General features: G+C 39.6%; 1 protein-coding gene across 5 annotated transcripts in view; it reads right to left on the bottom strand.

Moving 5' to 3' along the window:
- AFF2 (ALF transcription elongation factor 2) overlaps positions 1–19149 on the bottom strand; it is a 597410-nt gene that overhangs the window by 29406 nt on the left and 548855 nt on the right. For all 5 annotated transcript variants that reach the window (XM_051831606.2, XM_051831607.2, XM_008273461.4 and 2 more), the window contains 4 exons: positions 15367–15526; positions 12547–13548; positions 10518–10639; positions 6460–6682 (listed from right to left, as the gene is read on the bottom strand). In XM_051831606.2, coding sequence (XP_051687566.2) covers positions 6460–6682; positions 10518–10639; positions 12547–13548; positions 15367–15526 — 1507 coding nt within the window. The remainder of the gene's footprint in view (positions 1–6459; positions 6683–10517; positions 10640–12546; positions 13549–15366; positions 15527–19149) is intronic.

Here is a 19149-nt window from a genome sequence, read left to right as displayed (position 1 = left end):
CATTTATTCCATGATGATACTGTCCTAATCAGATGCTATCATTACAGAGATACATCATCCTATTAAGACAACCATGCTGAGGTCTAAATCCAGTGGGAAAAATGAGAGAGAAGGGAAAGGCAAAATATAGAGAGGAGGAGAGAGGGAGACATAGGGAGAAGGCAGGAAGGAGGGAAGGAAAGAGAGAAAGAGGGAGGAGGAATAAGATGGGGAGAGGAGAAAAGGGGATTAAATAGAATACTTGATGCAAATGTGGATATTTTTTGAAAAGGGAAAAAGCCCCCAAAATTTCTGTAGGATAAATAAAGTCTTCAGATCACTCTACAAAGTACCAGATATAGTTCACAAAATACCAGGACACCAGCCATCATACTGCAAAAATGAGTGCCCTGGCTGACCTGAGGTTGAAGCAGCCCCTTTGTTCATGTGAGGCCCTTGACCAGTTTCTGGATAAGTAAATGTCAAGTTGAGTGTGCCTTCTCATCTTGAATTCTTGAAATGGTGAAACCTCATTTTAACCAGGTCAACAAGCAAAGGAAAGACTTAGCAGAGCTTCAACTTGATTTGTTACTGCTACAGGCAGAATAGGATCCAAATGAAGAAAGTAGGTGGTAAGATTTGTAATTATGTGACAGTGTGTCACAAAATCACCTGCTGTGCCTCTCTAGCAGACTATGCTCTCCCCACCTGGCAAACATAAGCGATTCCAACTATTTTACCTCTGACCATACTTCACATTGATGCCTCTTCCTCTTTATGCCATTCTAAGTTCATTCCTCAGCTCTGTTCTCTCTTAATCACATTTGTCAGTCTTGTAAGTGTTAACAAAGATTCAACAACAAGCTAATAACTCCAAAATGAAGACTTTAGTCTTCTCCAAAGCACCATATCTGCAATGACCCCTTCTGGACACTTCAACTTTCTCTCAAATAAATTGATAAGTGATCCAGTCCCCTATTTCTATGAATGGTGGAAGATCTTCCCTGTCATTAAGGCTGGATTTATCCATGTCAATGAGGAGTCTCCAGTTGAGTTTGGCACAGTTCCCTAGGGAATTGTGGTAGCACGTGGAATTGGAGCATTAAAACTGGCAGGATGGGAACTGTCCAGCTTGCCTTCCATCTGATCTGCTCTGCTTTTATCAGCTTTAAATATTTAAGTCCTAGAAATGATTTCATTTTGAAAAATGATAATGCTCCTAAAACCGTTTTTGAAAGCCACCACTATACCTTATATTTAAAGTCTTCATCCTTATTACTCTTATCAGATTAGTTGCAAACCCCTATTCTTTGTATCTCTCCAACATGTATAAAATTTGTCTCTCCCTCCTTTGAAGCTTCAAAGTACAGACCATCAGGGTTTCACACTGACAGTAACACATATTCTCCTGGTCAGACTCCCAGTCTCCCCCAAGCTAGCCTCTCTATCCACCCTCAATCCACTGCCTGCCGCTGAAGCTTCCTAAACCAAGTTTGAACATTTCAGTGCCCTGCATTCAAATGCAAACTCAAGACTGAGCTTCTGTGCTAGTTTTAAAGGTCTTCCCTGATCTGGTTTCATCTTTCTGCCTAATCCCTTCTTCTTCTTTTCCATGTACCTTGGTTTCAATGAGACTGCACATATCATTGTATTTTTTACTTTCCTGATTCATGAACTGTCTTAGATTTCAAGACTTGGATTTCAAGAAATTTCATTTCTTTCTTTCTTAAGTTTGTCATAATTTACTCTGTTTATTATTTTGACTTGATTTTTTAATTTTATATTGTGGTAAGATATACATATCATAACATTTTCTATCTTAACCATTATCAAGTATACAGTTCAGAAGTGTTAAATGCATTCACATTGTTGTGCAACTAATCTTGAATTGTTTTCCTCTTGCAAAACCAAAACTCTGTATCCATTAAAAGAAATCACTCATTTCATGCTCACCACAGTCCTTGGCAACTAACATTATACTTCCTGTCTTTATGAGTATGACTATTCTAAGGATCTCATGGAATTGGGACCCTGCAGTTTTGTCCTTCAGCAGCTGATTTATTTCTCTTCGCATGCTGTCATCAAAGTTTATCCATTTTGCAGCATATGACAGAATTTCCTTTCTTTTCAAAGTTATTGTATTGTATGGATGAGTCACAGTTTGTTTATCTACTTTCATTCACTTTTATACTCTAATCATCTATTAAGGTTAAACTCAATAAATACTGGCCCCTATGTCTTACGTCTAGGGCCAGGGACACCTTCATCCTCTTTGGATTTCACATAGGCTTGTCTCTCTCCCTTCTCTAAGATATCAATCACTAAAGAGTGCAAGTCTCACTGTTCACCTTAGGTTGAGAGCTTTGTGAGCACTGTAGCCATCTCTGATTTACGACATAGCCCTTCCACCTCACAGCCTAGTGCTCTCAACTTGCATTGAATGCATATATACACATATGCCTGCATGTAAAATTAAAAGCCTAATGCAAGCTGGTCTTTGCCACTTGATTGTCAAACTTCTGTTTCTCAAATAATTTTTACCACCTACCTATATTTCACTGAGATAAATGTGCTTAGAGGCAACACATCTACAAATTGTTATGTTTTGGATATGCAGAAAATATTTTAAAGATCACTATGGATTTTATTCAGCACAATCATATAAAGGAGGCAGAGCTCTTAAGACAGCCCCATGCCTCCAATGCCAGAGCCTGACTGGCCCAGACCAAGCAGAGGGATAAGTCACAACAATAGTACTTGACTCTGTGGCCATGATAAGTGATAAGAGACCTGAAACACCATGTCCAAAACCACACAGCACTGGTGTCAGCCGTGGCACATTTGAATGGAAATGGTTAAATTCAGCCATGATTATGTCAATTATGTAAACATGTCATCTGTCCACATTCATTCACCCATTGAGTCAGTAGCACTTCATGCCTAAATGGAAAAGAGAAGACTCTGAGAACACAAAATTGAAAACACTCGTGGGGCTAGAAGAAGGCTTATAGACAACCCAGTCAAATCCATTCATTTTATGAACTAAGATATGTTTAATGACTTACTCAGGGTAACAGAGCAAATTCATTGCAACGATAGCACCGTATCAGCTAAGAGTCAAGTCGCTTAATACTTAGACTCAGGCAAACAGTATCAAAAATGTAATGTTAAGGAGTGAAATGGATATTTTAAGATTTGATAATTGTTCACAGCCCTTGTCTCTACTGTTGAGGAAGTGTTTGTTTCTTCTTACTTTGTTGAACTTTTTACTTAGTGTATGGTTAATCTTATGAGTATAAAGTAAACTGAAAGTAGATGGTTGTGGTGGCATGTACCAATGCCATCTCACTATTCCAAGTGATCAATTTCTGTTCACAATTGATCATAATGAAAGGACTAAGAGTCAAAGGGATCACATAAACAAGTCTAGTACCTGCTAATACTAACCGATAGAATAAATAAAGGGGAAGAGTGATCCAACATGGGAAGCGAGATACTCAGCAGACTAATAGAATGGCGGATGCCCTAAACAGCACTCTGGCCTCAGAATCAGCCCTAAAGGCATTCCGATCTGGCTGAAAAGCCCATGAGAGTATTTCAGGCATGGAAAGCCAAGACACTCTGGCAAAAAAAAAAAAAAAAAAAAAAAAAAAACCACCTAAATGAAAGATCTCTGTGAGTGAGATCCCAGTGGAAAGAACAGGTCTTCAAAGAAGGAGGTGCCTTTCTCTGAAGGGAGGAGAGAACCTCCACTTTGACTATGACCTTATCTAAACAAGATAAGAGTCGGAGAACTCAAGGGGCTTCCATAGCCTTGGAAACTCATGACTGGTGCATAGGGAGATTACTGATGCCATAAACAGGAGTGTCAATTTGTAAAGTCAACAACAGGAGTCACTGTGCACTTACTCCTCATGTAGGATCTCTGTCCTTAATGTGCTGTACATTGAGGCTTAATGCTATAATGAGTACTCAAACAGTATATTTCACTTTGTGTTTCTATGGGGGTGCAAACTGTTGAAATCTTTACTTAATGTATACTAAACTGATCTTCTGTTAAAAAAAAAAGAGAAGAAATTAGCAATTCCCAACTTGACTCTCACTGGGATTAAACATGACAATAGGTCTGATCTGATTTCATCATCATTTAAAAAATCATCTATTATTTTTCACTTTATGTTTCTGTGTGGGAGCAAACTGTTGAAATCTTTACTTAATGTATGCTAAACTGATCTTCTGTATATAAAGAGAATCGAAAATGAATCTTGATGTGAATGGAAGGGGAGAGGGAGTGGGAAAGGGGAGGGTTGCGGGTGGGAGGGATGTTATGGGGGGGAAGCCATTGTAATCCATAAGCCGTACTTTGGAAATTTATATTCATTAAATAAAAGTTAAAAAAAATGTAAAAAAAAGAAAAAAATAAAAAAAATCAAGAGAAGAAATAAGAGAGGAAGGAGGGGAAAGGGTGGGAGTGTGGGTGGGAGAGGAGTATGGTGGAAAGTACCACTATGTTTCTAAATCTGTATATAATGAATACATGACATTTGTTTACCTTAAATAAAATAAAATAAAATATAAAAATGAAATGATCTGTTATCCTCATGTTATGATATATACATGCAATAAAATATTATATAATATGTAAAACAAATAAAAAAGTATACCTGAAATTCTCTCAGATTTCAAACTATTAACAGAGAGAAGGCATGGCCTTAGAGGCACTCCCTGTTCATTCCTATCAAATGGATTCCTAGCAATTTCCTTAAGAAGGATGATACAGTTCTAGGAGTAGATGTAAACATATTTCCACATTTCCCTAGTAGTTCTTATGATGCATGGAAATGGATTTGCAGATTCTTATAATCATTATTGTCATTATAACATCTAATTATTTGTGACAATATATTAGGTAGTATCCACAGAGAATTCATTGGATATGTTGCATGTGCTCTAAAAACTTGCAACTAAAAACAGTATCAGTTGGACTTTATAATATAATTACACTCAATATGAAAAATAGATTGGAGAGTGTAATTACCTTGTAGAATAGAGGGTTTAACCTTCAGCATCAGAGTCAGCATATTTAAATGTGGATGGCAGTATCATGTGTGCACACACATGAATTTCACATAGAAAATGGAAACTTTATATTAGTACAATTGCTTCATATCAATGATGAGACTTACCAAGATATATATGTCATCTCATATGATGGAGTACTATAAATTGAGGTGCTTGAAGCTTAGAGGCCTCATGGCCTTTAATGTAGTATAAAAGTGTATTTTGGAGACCCAACAAGTTGGCATCAGACATTTAAAAACATGTTGATTTTCACTCATTTGCTTTGTATTTATTTCGCACTTAAAGGAGACTAAAAACATATGGATGCTGCATCAGCATGCACATGTATTCACATGGAAAGGTAGATACATTTATTATTAACATGCATCAGCAACACGGTTGTTGGTGGTTTCCACAGTTTATGTACCTATACTGAACCTCTGTGTGGGGATATGAGTGTGACACATCTTCTCATTATTCATGCTGAAAGTTTATCCAGCAGCAGGAAAAGTTCAAAGGGCTGGATAATTCTTTAGTTGGGCTTAGAACCATTATGGTGTGATTTCAGCAAAAGATTCACCTTTTAAATTCCATCCTATTTAGTCACTGTAAGAACAATTTACATTTGCAAAGCTGATATTTGGAAAGATCCTACTTGGAGCTCCAGTTCTGTGACCCTGGGAAATTGCCTTCTATCCATTTTTTTTTATTCACTAACTGATTGGTGTCTACTATGTGCCAGGTGATGTGGTTATTTTTAAGGAAGTGTCCTCCCTATCCCCAAGACACAAAGATATTGGACCAAAGGCTGTTCATAGACCCTATATGTACAATATGTTTGGGAAAGCAAGATAAAAAATTGATCTGGAACAAAAAAAATCCTGAGTTGAAATAAAAAATTTGAATAATGGAGGTTTTGTTTATTTGTATAAACACACATAAGCTACCCTATATATTTTTTTCTGCATCTTCGCTCCTTTCTCCTGCATCATCCCCATCTGGTCAAGTCAGATTAGATGAGTTGGGTTAATTTGTTTCTTTTTCTTTTTTTGACGGGCAGAGTTAGACAGAGAGGGAGAGAGACAGACAGACGGACAGAAAGGTCTTCCTTCCATTGGCTCACCCCCTAAATGGCTGCTATGGCACGTGTGTTGCACCAATCCAAAGCCAGGAACCAGGTGCTTTTCCTGGTCTCCCATGCGGGTGCAGGGCCCAAGCACCTGGGCCATCCTACACTGCACTCCCGGGCCACAGCAGAGAGCTGGACTGGAAGAGGAGCAACCGGGACAGAACCGGTGCCCCAACCAGGACTAGAACCCGGTGTGCCGGCGCCACAAGCGGAGGATTAGCCTAGTGAGCTACGGTGCTGGCCAATTTGTTTTTATCTGCTAGTTATAATATTTCTTTCAAGATGCTTACATTTACAGATATTCCTTTGAAGGTAGCACAGAATTTGCCATCACTTCTCTTAGGTTTAGTAGAGGTGATCTGCCCACTCATGGAGATGTTTTTGTCTTGATTGAAGAGACCGTTATTGCCGCTGACATTTCTGCGACGTGGAGGGTCTTCTGGCAGTGGGGAAAGTGGGGGAGGGAATAGCTTTTCTTCCTTTCTTCTATTTGCTCTCCTGGATGAATTATTTCTGTGCAAACAGAAAGTGTAGGATGTCACAAAATCTCCTCTGCCTTTATTCTTATTTTCCTCATGAGTTTGGTACTTTCAACTAAAGTAATATTTTAATTGATGATCCTCTACCTATGATGAAGATTGTATATATATACATATATATATGTGTGTGTGTGTATATATATGGCATAGATATAGATATCTCTATATAGAAATATAGAGATGCATACATATGTGTCCAAGAATAAACACAGGTCTTTGAAGCAGAACAGTATGATGAATGTAAATATGCAATGGAGTATGTTACAAGGTGATAGTTGCAACATTTCAAGACAATTATTAATTAGATTTTTATGGAAAATACAATGCAGACTTTAATACCACCATTTTCAGGATAGTTCCTACCAATTTTGCCCTAGGATTTAATGTCACAATCCTGAAATAAATAGTAGAATAAGCAATCAGTAGAAGAGTATTTTCTTAAGAAATACTATGCTTATACATAGAAATTAATAACACATTAATACTATTGAAACACTACAAATTGTATGAAAAAATGTTCTATCCAATGCAAAGGTATTATGATCCCCTGACCTTAAATTATTATACTGAAAGATGCACATACTCCACTTTACAAAAATCCACTTTAAAAATTCTTTGGTTATAGTGACATGAGACATCTGCAATTTCAAAATACTTCCATGCTTTCAAACTGATTTATCTACCCATTAAATGGGTGCCATCAAATAGACTGAGACTTCAAATAAAACAGAACAACTAACATCTTACACTAGCTGCTTAACATAGTAATTGGGTCATGGATTTTCATTTTAGTTACTGTCTTAGACTAATCAATGAAGATTACTTGAATTTTAATCTTTTCTTAGACAACTAATATTGCACTGTGCAGCCATTTGCTTTTCATGATTATTGACTACAATTTTCAATAGCAAATTAAGTCAACAAGAATTTATGTTCTCTTCTTGGTCAATTTCAGTCAGTGTCTGGAAATATAGATTTACAATATCTCAAAGCCACAATTCAAAGATGAACAAGTATTCAAGTGGTTTGGTTTCCTGAAATAGCAGAAGTCAATGCAGTCTCCTTGTTACACTTCCACTGTGTTGCACAGATTTGACAAATGTAATAATATGTGTCATCTTCTCTGATTTTTGTCTCATAAATGTGGCCCTATATTAATTTCTGTCATGCAGTGAAATTTTTAAATATATTAACTGCTTCTGGCATTACATTAATAGGTTAAAATTAATTATAAAATACTTACCAAGGGATTTTTAGAATTGCTTTGACATGTAGAACTATTTTAAAGTTGTTGGGATACCTGATTAAAATAATTCTTGTCCATGAGGAAGTTCCATCAACAACAGACCACATTAAGTGTAATAATTACAAAAGCGCTGGATCTTTGGAAATTTACATTCATAGATACCAAGTACTGCTGTGAAATCTAACAGAGGCAAATGTTACATTAGTTGTAACCATTCCCTGAATACTTGAGCTGGTTAAGAAGGTAGTAGGGACTGCAAAGAGAAGAGCTGTTTCAGAGAAAGAGTTTATTTGTCATTGCTTACTATAGTCATGTAAATCCTCCCCATTTGCCACTAAATTGACTAGTGGGGACTCAGTGCAGTGTGTGCTTTGAGTATCAGTGACCTGGTCTCCTTTTCATCTGTCTCTTAGGAACCTGGAACCATGGGGCATTTAATGAATTCCTTGGCAAAGGATATCCAGGATATATTTTCTAGAGACCACTTTGTCATTGTTATGGCTTCCAAATTACAAAAACAGCCTTGTTTCTTTTGGTTCCTCTTTCAATAGGCCAGAAGAAAACATCAAAGAAGAGAAGTACATCATCACCCTAACTCATTGCATCAGCAGACCATCTGATGGCTCAAGTGCAAAAGTGAGATGGAGATTGCTCAGCAGGGTTCTTTGGTTGGATTATGAGAAACATTAGCTGTCAGACTCTGATGTGGTATCTTTGCTAATTTTAGGATATTTATTTATAAAAGTGAATCTTGTCTCATAAACATTTCTAAGGATTTGGTTTAAAAGGTCAACAAGGTACAAAGGAGTAAAGGAAGCTTAAGGAGAGGGTTCTCAGGAGAAGACTCCCAAGATGTCAGTGCTTAGATTGTCCCAGAGACTTGAATTTGTTTGATGAGCATAATAACCTGCTTTTGGCCCTTCTGGAATGATACATGCTACTATAGTAACACTACTTTCCTATCTACTAGAAAGGCAGAGAGATGGTAAGTACTGTGGGTTATAAAGGCCATTTTAAGAGAACAAACTCAAAGTATTAGACATGTACTTAATCCTTTGCTATCTGTCTTCTATAAGATGGAGAAAGTGAATCACCTTTTCACTTAGGGATACTAGTAGTGGAGACTGATGATCTCTGTGCCTCTTCTTTATGCATCTGGGTGTTGTGCATGAGTCAAAGCCTGGGAACTGAGGATGTATTGCCAACACAGCTATGGCACTTCAGTCCTTCCTCCTGTCCAAGACCTTGGAATGCCTTGTTGGACCACTGGGGCAGCACACTTCCTCACATGTCTGGAAGGAATGTAAGCTGATCCCCTTCACCTCAGTGGACCCTGATACAAAGAGGGGATCACCTTGCTTCATTGAATGAGTGTCCAGTTCTGAGAACTCCAAGTATGTGAAGGGATGTTTCAGAACAGTTGTACCAGGGAATATAGTTACTCATCCTCAGGGACAAGAGCAGCCCAGGACCCACCATCTCCTCTTTATATAGAGTACAATTAATCATGATTGGTCTTTTTCTACCATTAAATTGAAAACAAGAAGGATCTAGACCAATGCAAGCTGATAACTTATTTCCGACATCTGATATGTGGCAGATTGATGCCATGTCACTGATGTTAAACAGTAATCTGTGAAATCAATTGTTAGCAGCAGTTAGCCAGATTGCCTCTCTGCTCTGGGCTCCTAATAGGCTCCCAAACTGGGCTTTGATGGAAGCAATCTCTAATGTTGAATGAATTTATGGCAATAATTACCCAGACAGAATGGTTCAAGTAGCTGACATGATTGTTAGTTATATGATATTTATAACACAGAAAGAACTAAGACACAGTGCTCTGTAGAATCAGAGGGCAGAACTTCTCCAGGGAAGGCTGATGCTGTCTGAATGAGGAGGGAAGAAGGAGGCCTTTTGTCTGACTCTGGAACTTTCCACACAGTGAGAGAAGGGAAATGAGGGGCTAGCTGGTTGCAATGAACATATCCTGCCCTACCTAGCTATCCTGGGGAGGACAATTCCTAGACAGCTTTTATCACTGGCCTCTGGAGCTCAAAATGTAGCTATAGGTCCTCCAGCTTCATATTAATGTGCAGTAATGTCATTCAAGAAGCAGCAGCTGCATCATCATCCTGTCAACATCAAGCGGCTGCTTTTCCAGGGTAATTGTTTAAACATCATCAGGACTGAATCTGGCCAGAAGCAGGCAATCTGGTTAAAGTGATAGGTGTCCCTTAATGCTTCCTCTTCAATTTGTATATTCCGCTCTGCTCCTTCACTTAAGGCTAAAAGTTTACTTTTGGCTGATTTCAGTGATCGATCTTAGAGTGAAGAAAATTTGTTAACTAATTCATAGAATCACTCCAAATCTGGCAGCATATATTCCAATCTTTATCCTATGCTCGCTGGACCAGCGACCTGGGACAGCTGTCAGAATTGACTAACTTCTGCTTTTTTCCTAACATTCCTCTGAGACAGGATCTCCTTAAATGGGTTTAATTTGGATTTCTTAAAAGTCTGAACATTCACACAAAGACACCATACATAGACAGTTCAAACTCACTCTCTAATGTTGGGAGGCTTGTGGGGTGGGGCTGGTGAGATGCAAGGGGGGAGCAAGCAGATAGTTGTGGCCTCCTCCATGCGTTGCTTCTTCTCAGGGATTTTGTCTGAAACTTCTGTTGGCTTTAGTAGGAAAAAAATGCACACGGCTTAAAATACATGACACTTTCAGACAAGCACATTTCACATATTTAAAACAAGCAAGACAGTTTGCTTATACTTTAACTTTTAGAATAGGTAATGGAGTTAAATGTGCACCTTCAATAAGACAGAAAGCAATCAGCCTTGCCTAGCTTAGTGCTACCAAGAATTTGTCGTTTGAGAACGTTGAACTGTGATGTGAGCCTCTGGTTAAAGATTGGGTGACATAGGAATCTCAACACAAAAATAAATCAAATCTATGCTTTTTAGGCACTTCTCCCACCAACACCACCCCTACTGATGAGTAGTTTAGAACCTAAAATTGTAACCCCAACTTGGCATAAACCCTGTGCAAGCAGCATGGGAATTGTGGTTGATATATAAAAGCTGCTTATGCAATCAATAACACACAAGGAAATGAACCATGGCATGTCTTTGGAACTTGGCATGTGCTGGTTCTGAAGGTATATTTTCCACCCCTGGTTGTACTGTTGTCATCACTAAGAGTGAAAAAAATCAGTGGTATGGGTAGGGCCCCGCATTTCTTGGTCCCTATTTGGACCGTAACTCAGAGATAATAACCTCTTCTTGTTAATCACTGGGGTAAGGCTAAATGAAGATATAAATCATTCTTGCAGTATCCTATTTTGTAGCACAGCCTGGCCATGGGTAGGGCTGCTCCTTAGTGAGGAATCTGAGCCATTTCTGGCCAAACTTAGGTATTTCTGGAAAGAGACAGAAGAAAAGGGGAAATGACTAGAAGCCTCTTCTCTATCCACTACGGTAGTCATTAGAAATATGGCTATCTGAATATTATCATGAGGCAATGTACTCTAAAAAATACCTTGAGATCCAGAAATATATCACAGCGAGGTTATTGGCCACAAATTCATCTCTCTAGACATATTTGAAATGGAAAGGGCTGGGGATTTCATTGTGTTGCAGTCAGTTAAGCCTCCACCCAAAATGCTGACATCCCATATGAGCACCAGTTTGAGTTCCAGCTGTTCCACTTCTGGTCCAGCTCCCTGTTTATGTTCCTGGGAAAACAGCAGAAGATGGCCCAAGGTCTTGGGCCCCTGCCATCCACATGGGAGACTCAGATGCAGTTCTAGGCCCCTGGATTCTGCCTGACCCAGCCTTGGCCATTATGGCCATTTAGGGAGTGAACCTGCAATTGGAAGATCTCTCTCTCTCTCTCTCCCTCCCTCCCCTACCCCTCTCTCTGTCACTTTCCATTTCAAATAAATAAATGTATCTTTTAAAAATGTAAAGAGTAATTCTGGATCCACTCCTGTGATGATACTTTGTAGTTCTGCAATTCAGCCTGTACCTGCTACACGTGAAATGTTCACAAGTCAAGCTTGCTACATAGGCCAGTAATCCTAGCATGACGGGAAGAACATGAATCTGGAGTCTGGTAAAATCAAGGATAGAAAAAGATAACTGGATGGTGGGGGTGCTAACATTTATCCAGAGAAATGAATGAGGTCCTGAGAAAGCTTTTGGAAATTGAGGGCACATAAGCACCCTGCTGATCCAGGGGCAGCAGTTTAAGGAGAAATGACCTGAGTCTGAAAACAAGAGGAGCTTAAGGAGCTGATGCCATGGACCAGCTGCCTGGGAACAGAGACTCTTCTTATTCTTCTTTATGGCACATCATAAATCCCTTAAGTGCCACAGTGGACTTTCTTGTCAATAGATGCCAAACTCTGATAATTTCTAGCACTTCCTCCCTAGTCATGTATCAAATACTGCACTTCTCATGGAAAGCGTTACTGTTTTCACCAAACTGTGTAACCCACTGGCATTGGCTTCATTGAAAACAAGACTGAAGACCAATTTGGACAGCAGATAGCCGCTGCTAATGATCACATTGGACAGCTTACCTTGTGCTTACGCTTGCCCTTAGGGGGCAGTTTTTCCACAACTGGAGGAACAGTCTGACGCTTAGGTTTTGAAGCAGTCTCCTTGTGTTCTGCCTTGGATTGTGCTGTTTGGAGTGAGTTGTGGCCAGGTACCCTAGAGAGCAAGTCCAAATCAATTTTCACCCAAAGGTTTTTCAGATTCTCCTGATCTTGTAGAGGGGACAGCAGCTCAGTTTGTGTGACAGGAATCGGTGAAAAAGTTGGCTCTTCATTATTGATTGTTAAGTTGTTGCTGCTGCTGATTAAGGTGTTCAGGGCCAGGTTGGCACCACAGGGTTCCTTGGATTTAGCAGTATTACCTCCAGGAACAATGCAAGGAGGCAGGACTTTGATCGGCGGGGTCTCTTCCTGATCTGTGTTGGAGTCAGACGTAGATGAATCTGTTTCAATGAATTCCCGGGACTTTGGGATGATTTTTCCGGGCCCTCTATACTTTTTCTTCTCAGCAGCCAAAGGGATATTAGGCCTTGGCTCTTTCCTAGGAACTGGTTTGTGAGCAGCGGCTTTGTTGCGGCCTCTTGGTGGATCAGGAAGCTCTATGCTCTCTTTTTCTTTGGGAGTACTGCTAGTAATGTTTGGTTTGGGCCAGGTAAACTCCTCAATACTGGTGTTCTTCTCCATCTTTCTGGGTTGCTTTTTCCCAATTGTCCTTTGAGAGGCTGTTTCAATTGGTACCGACAGCTTATGTTTCACAGCCTTTGCTTCTGGAGTTCTCTGGGTAGGCCGTGGACGGGCCTTCTCCCTGATGAGACTGAGGAGAGGCCGTTCCTTAGGTTCAGCCAGAAGCTGGCTGGGGTTTGGCTTCACTTTGAGCTGTACTTCCATTGGTTGGATGATAGGAGGAGGCAGAGAAATGGTCTCCATGGGTGTTTCATTTTGACCACAAATAAATGACTTGTTCTGTGATGTCACCTTGTTGAGCCATTTATCCAACTGCCACTTGTTGGTTGAAGGTGGGTCAGGCTGCAGATTGAGAAATAGTAGGTAGAATGCAGTTCACATTTGGGGAATGCACTTCACATTCAGGGGGACTCTCAGCACAGCGACATAATAAAACCTTTGGACATTAAGTGACCAGTTACCCTTACCCCCGCAACATACATATACACACATGTGCACACGATAATCAGATTACCTCAGCTATCCAGAAACAAACCAGCTGTACTCTACATATTTAAACTAATTTTCACACTTCCTCTGAAAACATTCTCCGCTCTGATTAGGAAGGAAAGAATTATTCACAGGGAGTTGTTCCAGAAGGTGTGTAGGCATCTCTGGGAGGGAAACCTATTCACAAAACCTTTTGTTGGGAATCATCATTCACTCTATCACCAGGAGGAAGAGGCAATGGTCTCTGATCCTTAAAGAAATCTGAAGGCACTTTAAATATAATTGAAAAGGAAAGGCTTTCCATCCACCAGGTCTTGCAAGTACCTTGTATATGATGCTGAAATTCATGGCAAATAGAATAAGTCGGGTATTGTTACAGAAGGATGAAAATATTTCACTTACACAAAATCCACTGCACTTACCTTGGTGTATGAGCAATGACCAATTTATGGGGACATGGATGCAGACATTAATGTCTACTGGTAAGCCATGGAAATGATGTGTACAATTTAGTTTCTTGATTCACAGCTCTGAATTCTACCAGTTGAACTGGAAGAGCCATAATTTGTATGAGTAGAGCTTTTCTTTTGGAAGCCATTAGCTGAGGCTTATGGAATTAGTCAATAGATGATGACAGAGTTCAAAACATTTGAGTAGCTGCAATGCCAATCTGCACAGGACAATGGCAGGTAAGAGTTAAGAAAACTGTATTGGCTGCCTCTATCAGTGGTGTAGTTCTGTGGTTAAAAGCACGAGCTTTGGCAGCACACTGACTTGGGTTTCAGTCTTGGCTCTATCACTCTCTTATCTGTACAAGCTTGGGAAAGTTTTTCTTAGCTTTCAGAACCTTATTCTCTTATCCATAAAAGGGATTTTGTAATAGAAAGTGCCCTGTAGGGTTGTTATGAGGATGGAATGAGAAAATTAAAATCACCATCTTAGCACAGTGTCTGATACAAGGTCAATGTTCAGTAAATATTTTTTGTTGTTAACAGTAGTAATATTACTACTGCCTTATTCTATTATTATTTTCTGATTACTGAAAACCAAGTGTTTGAAGAGCCATGGGGTGTTGGGATTCAGTTGCTGTATCAGGTATAGTCTCAGCTGAACTGGGCAGCTATCCTGAACTCAGAGAAAGGAAAAGCCAATTTTTCTTCTTATTATTATATTAATAAAGCAATATTATTATTTTCTTATTTTACAGGGCTGAGTTAAATGTTTTATTATATTATGATCATTTAAAACATGTGACTTCTTGATCATTATAGGGAAAGCATTCATTACTCTAATGGAGAGTAAGGTTGGTGTCCCAAGAAGTAGATTTGATTGGCTTCGTTGGTGCTCTCAAAAGAGAAGTTGCTATCCCAGTCATTACTATTCTCATTTTACACATGAGGAAATTTGCAATTCAGAGTAGCTAAGTGAGTCACACTGCAAATCAGTCACACAGCAAGAAAAGTACATATTTTGGGATTCTGTAAATATATGCTTTAGAGAAAAACAATTCTATCAAGCACCTGGATACTTTTCTGCTGAAGTAGTTATTGTACTAAAGCAATTTATATGCTGAAAGTGTGTGTGTTGTGTGCATGGATATGTATGTATGTATGTCAGGATGCTGTCTGGGGAAAAGTCAGATGGTGATTTGGCCCTGACAACTTCACTCACCTCTGGAGTAGCCACACGAGGTGCCTCATTGGATTCACTGTCAGTGGTGCTGCTTTCGCTGTCTGAGTCTGACTCAGAGCTGCTCTCTGACTCGCTGGAGCTGCCAGACCCTCCGCTGGGTTGTGCTACAGGTAGAGGCTGGGATGTAGCCAAGGGTGGGCTGAAAGAAAAATGACACCACTTATTGCCTCATTCCATCTCAAACCAGATGGAAATAGTTCAGTTACTCGTAAAAGGCCTATGACCTGTGTGCTACAGGCAGAGTAACACGGACTATTCCCATTTTACAGATGTGAAAAGTGAGGCTCAAGAGGTACAGTGACTGGCTCAAGGTCCAATGTTTGATTAGAACTAGATCTGCATATATCTAAGTTATTTGGGTTCCCAAGAAACTGTCTCCCTTCCCAGGAAAGCCATGCCAAGGTTTCATGCTTTCCAGATGCAGTAGAAACTTAGATAATGGTCTCATTTCTTTTTCAGTAAGATAGTGTTTCATTTTCTGTTACTGTCTAATAGGTTTGTTGAGAGGCTCTGATCTTAGCTAAACACAAACTATAGTCCTATTACAAAAAAAGATGAGTTCAATCTTCCTTTTAGTTGGAGGAAATTGAGACCCACAGAGAAGGAAGGGCTTGCCTCTTCCTCCCAGCTGGTTGGACAACCATGACTAACTCTTCTCACATTGTCCTCCCACCTCCCTCCATGGGCAGTGGCTGTGCCAAACATATTCACTGATGAGCGCCCAGCACTCAGCACCAACCTGACTAAAGTTGGCCCTCAATTGCTGTCTGTTGGGTGCATGAATAAGAGAATGAGAGAATACTCTTCTTTGCTTGCTCCACCACAATTTTCGTAAAATTTTGTTGTAAAAATTTTACCAAGAATTATGATCCTAGGGGACAAACCATCTCTAATGATTGATTTTAAATTTGTAAAGCTGACCAAGCAAAGCATTTGCAAAGTGACACCATTTACTACTCTGCTTTTATTGAGAATCGATATTCCTTCCCTACCAATCGTTTGCTCTCTGTGCCCTGTCACAAATCAACCTCAGCTACCTCTTAGCATACTGGGGTATGCCATTGCTTTGCTTTTGCTGGTCTGATTTTTTGGACTGAGTTTTTTTTCTGATTTTTCTCAGAAATTGGGCTCCTAATTTGTGGGAGGGTTCTACTTGCCCTCTGGTTCTTCTACCTAAGCCCCTTTGGAGATAAGCTGAGCTCAAGTGCAACTTTCCTGTGTGTGGGATCTAGTCCACTAATCTGCCTAGCTGTCTTCTGGCCCTCCCTCCCTCTCACACAGGGCAGCAACTCATCTGGCTTTCCTGCCCCCTATTCCCAAATCTGAGGCAGCAGCTCAGTCAAGAGAGACAAATCCTGGCTTTGGATATCATTTGGTTCTGTCATTCCACATTCAGACCTCAAAGGGTCCAAAAGGATTCTTGTGCCTGAGATTATGCAAGCATAGCCATTTATTCTTTGCCTAAAGCCAAACAAGGTTATATTTCCACTGCATATCCTTACTAGAGTCTCTTCCCAACATTACAGCCCTCACCTATTGGGCTGGAGTCATAGCCAGCTGCTGCTTGGGGGAAAAAAAGGGATCCCTTTGAAGCCATCATGGGCTCCTCATCAGTCACTACCCAGCCCCAGCATTGAGACCTTTGCATTGCTTGTGCCTTCCATCCCTAAAGACTGGCCTTTTAATCTCCCCGGTAGGTATTTCCTTTCATAGAGTAAAATGAAACTCATTTAAAAATGCTGTCTCCTAAGTAAATACTATCTGCAAGTACACTGCTCTGCTAAACATGCCAAGAGATTAAGGAAGCACAAGAAATTGGGGACTATATCCCCTGGAGACCTGTGTGTGCTGCCCCAACCATGGGGGTGCTCCTATTTCCCAGCATTCCCCTGCAGCTCTCACTTTAATGTAAGTAATGACTTCATATTTATGCAAAGTCCCTCTTAAATCTAATCAATTCTTCCCTTTGGTTACTAAATAAAGATTGAGAAAATATATCCAAGTGAGACTAATCCAGAGATTACGCTAACTTGGTCTCAATTCCCCCCAGGTGAAATTTTGAATATAATAGTTCATCTACAATACAGAGAATATTGGGTGGTAGATGGAGGGATAAAATCTAATTTGTATCCACATTTATGATTTTCAAGTGGAAAGGCTCTTCTTAGTAGTCTTTCACATTTATGCATTAATTTTTTTTTCTGGCTCCTCATAAAAAGCTGGTCATCCTGCTATTACCAAACCAAAATAGACTCTTTGGAATATGATTGGATAAAATTCCCATTTAAAGAGTTATTTTTGAGCAACTTCTATAAGAAAAAAACAATCCCAGGAATTGTTCCCTCAAAACCAAATGCTCTGAAGTGTTACAAATAAAAAAAGAGGCTGGATTTACACAAATCAACTTATTTCTCAGCTAAATCAAAATAAAAGCTTTATGGGTTTAGTAAAAAATGTGTGTGCGTGTGTGTGTGTGTGTGTGTGTGTGTTCATGTTCATATACCAGTGTCCTTATCCAAATTCCTTCTAAGGACAGATGCATTTTGCTCTTTGGACGTTTTTATTTTAAATAGTAGTAAGGTGAATATACTATATAGAAAACTCCCAGTTGAGACCTTAGGAAGTCCTCCTTAACAAAACTTATTAAAATGCCTTGAGTAATGTTCAGAATAAAAGGAATAAATAAATACTCGACATAAATATCCGCATATCAGTTTACGTCATGTTTTGTCATCAAATGAGTTTGTCTCAGTAAAATAACAACTCTCAGAACTTTTTGAGTTTCAAAATTCCAATTAAGAGGTTATGGACATGATAGAGGCCATATATGAAAATGATTATAATCTTATAACTAAGTGGACATATTGAAATTATTTCTCTTAAGAATTCTGACAGTTACATCTTTTGTTGTGTTCTTAGAGGGGACCCAATGGCCAGTCAATATTGACAATGACCACTTAAGGGAAATGAGTATAAGAATTGGCCACTCTCTACAATCAAGCTGTGTGGGCATCAAAAAGGAAAAGTTCCAGAATGGGTAATGATTTTGTAGAGGGAAATATACATGGGAAGATTTGACAAAAAGTCCATAGGATACTGACCTTGGCAGCACATTTAAAAGACCCAGAACTTTCCAAAGGCATGTAGCATGAGATGTTTGATGCAGCAATCCTGTATTAAAATCTTTTTCTTTTTTTGACAGAGTTAGTAAGAGAAAGAGAGACAGAGAGAAAGGTCTTCCTTTTTCCATTGGTTCACTATACAAATGGCCAATCCGAAGCCAGGAGCCAGGTGCTTCCTCCTGGTCTCCCATGCAGGTGCAGGGTCCAAGCACTTGAGCCATCCTCCACTACCCTCCTGGGCCACAGCAGAGAGCTGGACTGGAAGAGGAGCAACCGGGACAGAATCCAGTGCCCCAACTGGGACTAGAACCCAGGGTGCCAGCGCCGCAGGCGGAGGATAGCCTAGTGAGTCACGGCGCTGGCCAAAATTTTGAGTTTAGTTTAGACTTGCATGAATTTCATCAGCATGATTGTGAGTTTTATAAGGATCCAGTGTAAGTCTACCCAATAATATGGAATGGTTTCATATTTCAGTTCATCATTAAGTTGTAAAAGGATAGGCCTGGGGCAATGGACTCAACATCAAGTAAAAAGTGGGAATATAGGAAGGACTATAAGCAATAATCAAGTGTAAAGATGTCCATTTCACTCATGTAATATAATTTTAAAATAATCACAGATCATTAAGACTATAGAGTAT

The sequence above is a fragment of the Oryctolagus cuniculus genome, chromosome X, assembly GCF_964237555.1.
Source record: "Oryctolagus cuniculus chromosome X, mOryCun1.1, whole genome shotgun sequence".
Taxonomy (NCBI): Eukaryota; Metazoa; Chordata; class Mammalia; order Lagomorpha; family Leporidae; genus Oryctolagus; species Oryctolagus cuniculus.
Note: the sequence above shows the minus strand (reverse complement) of the source record. Positions and strands in the feature narration are given on the sequence as shown.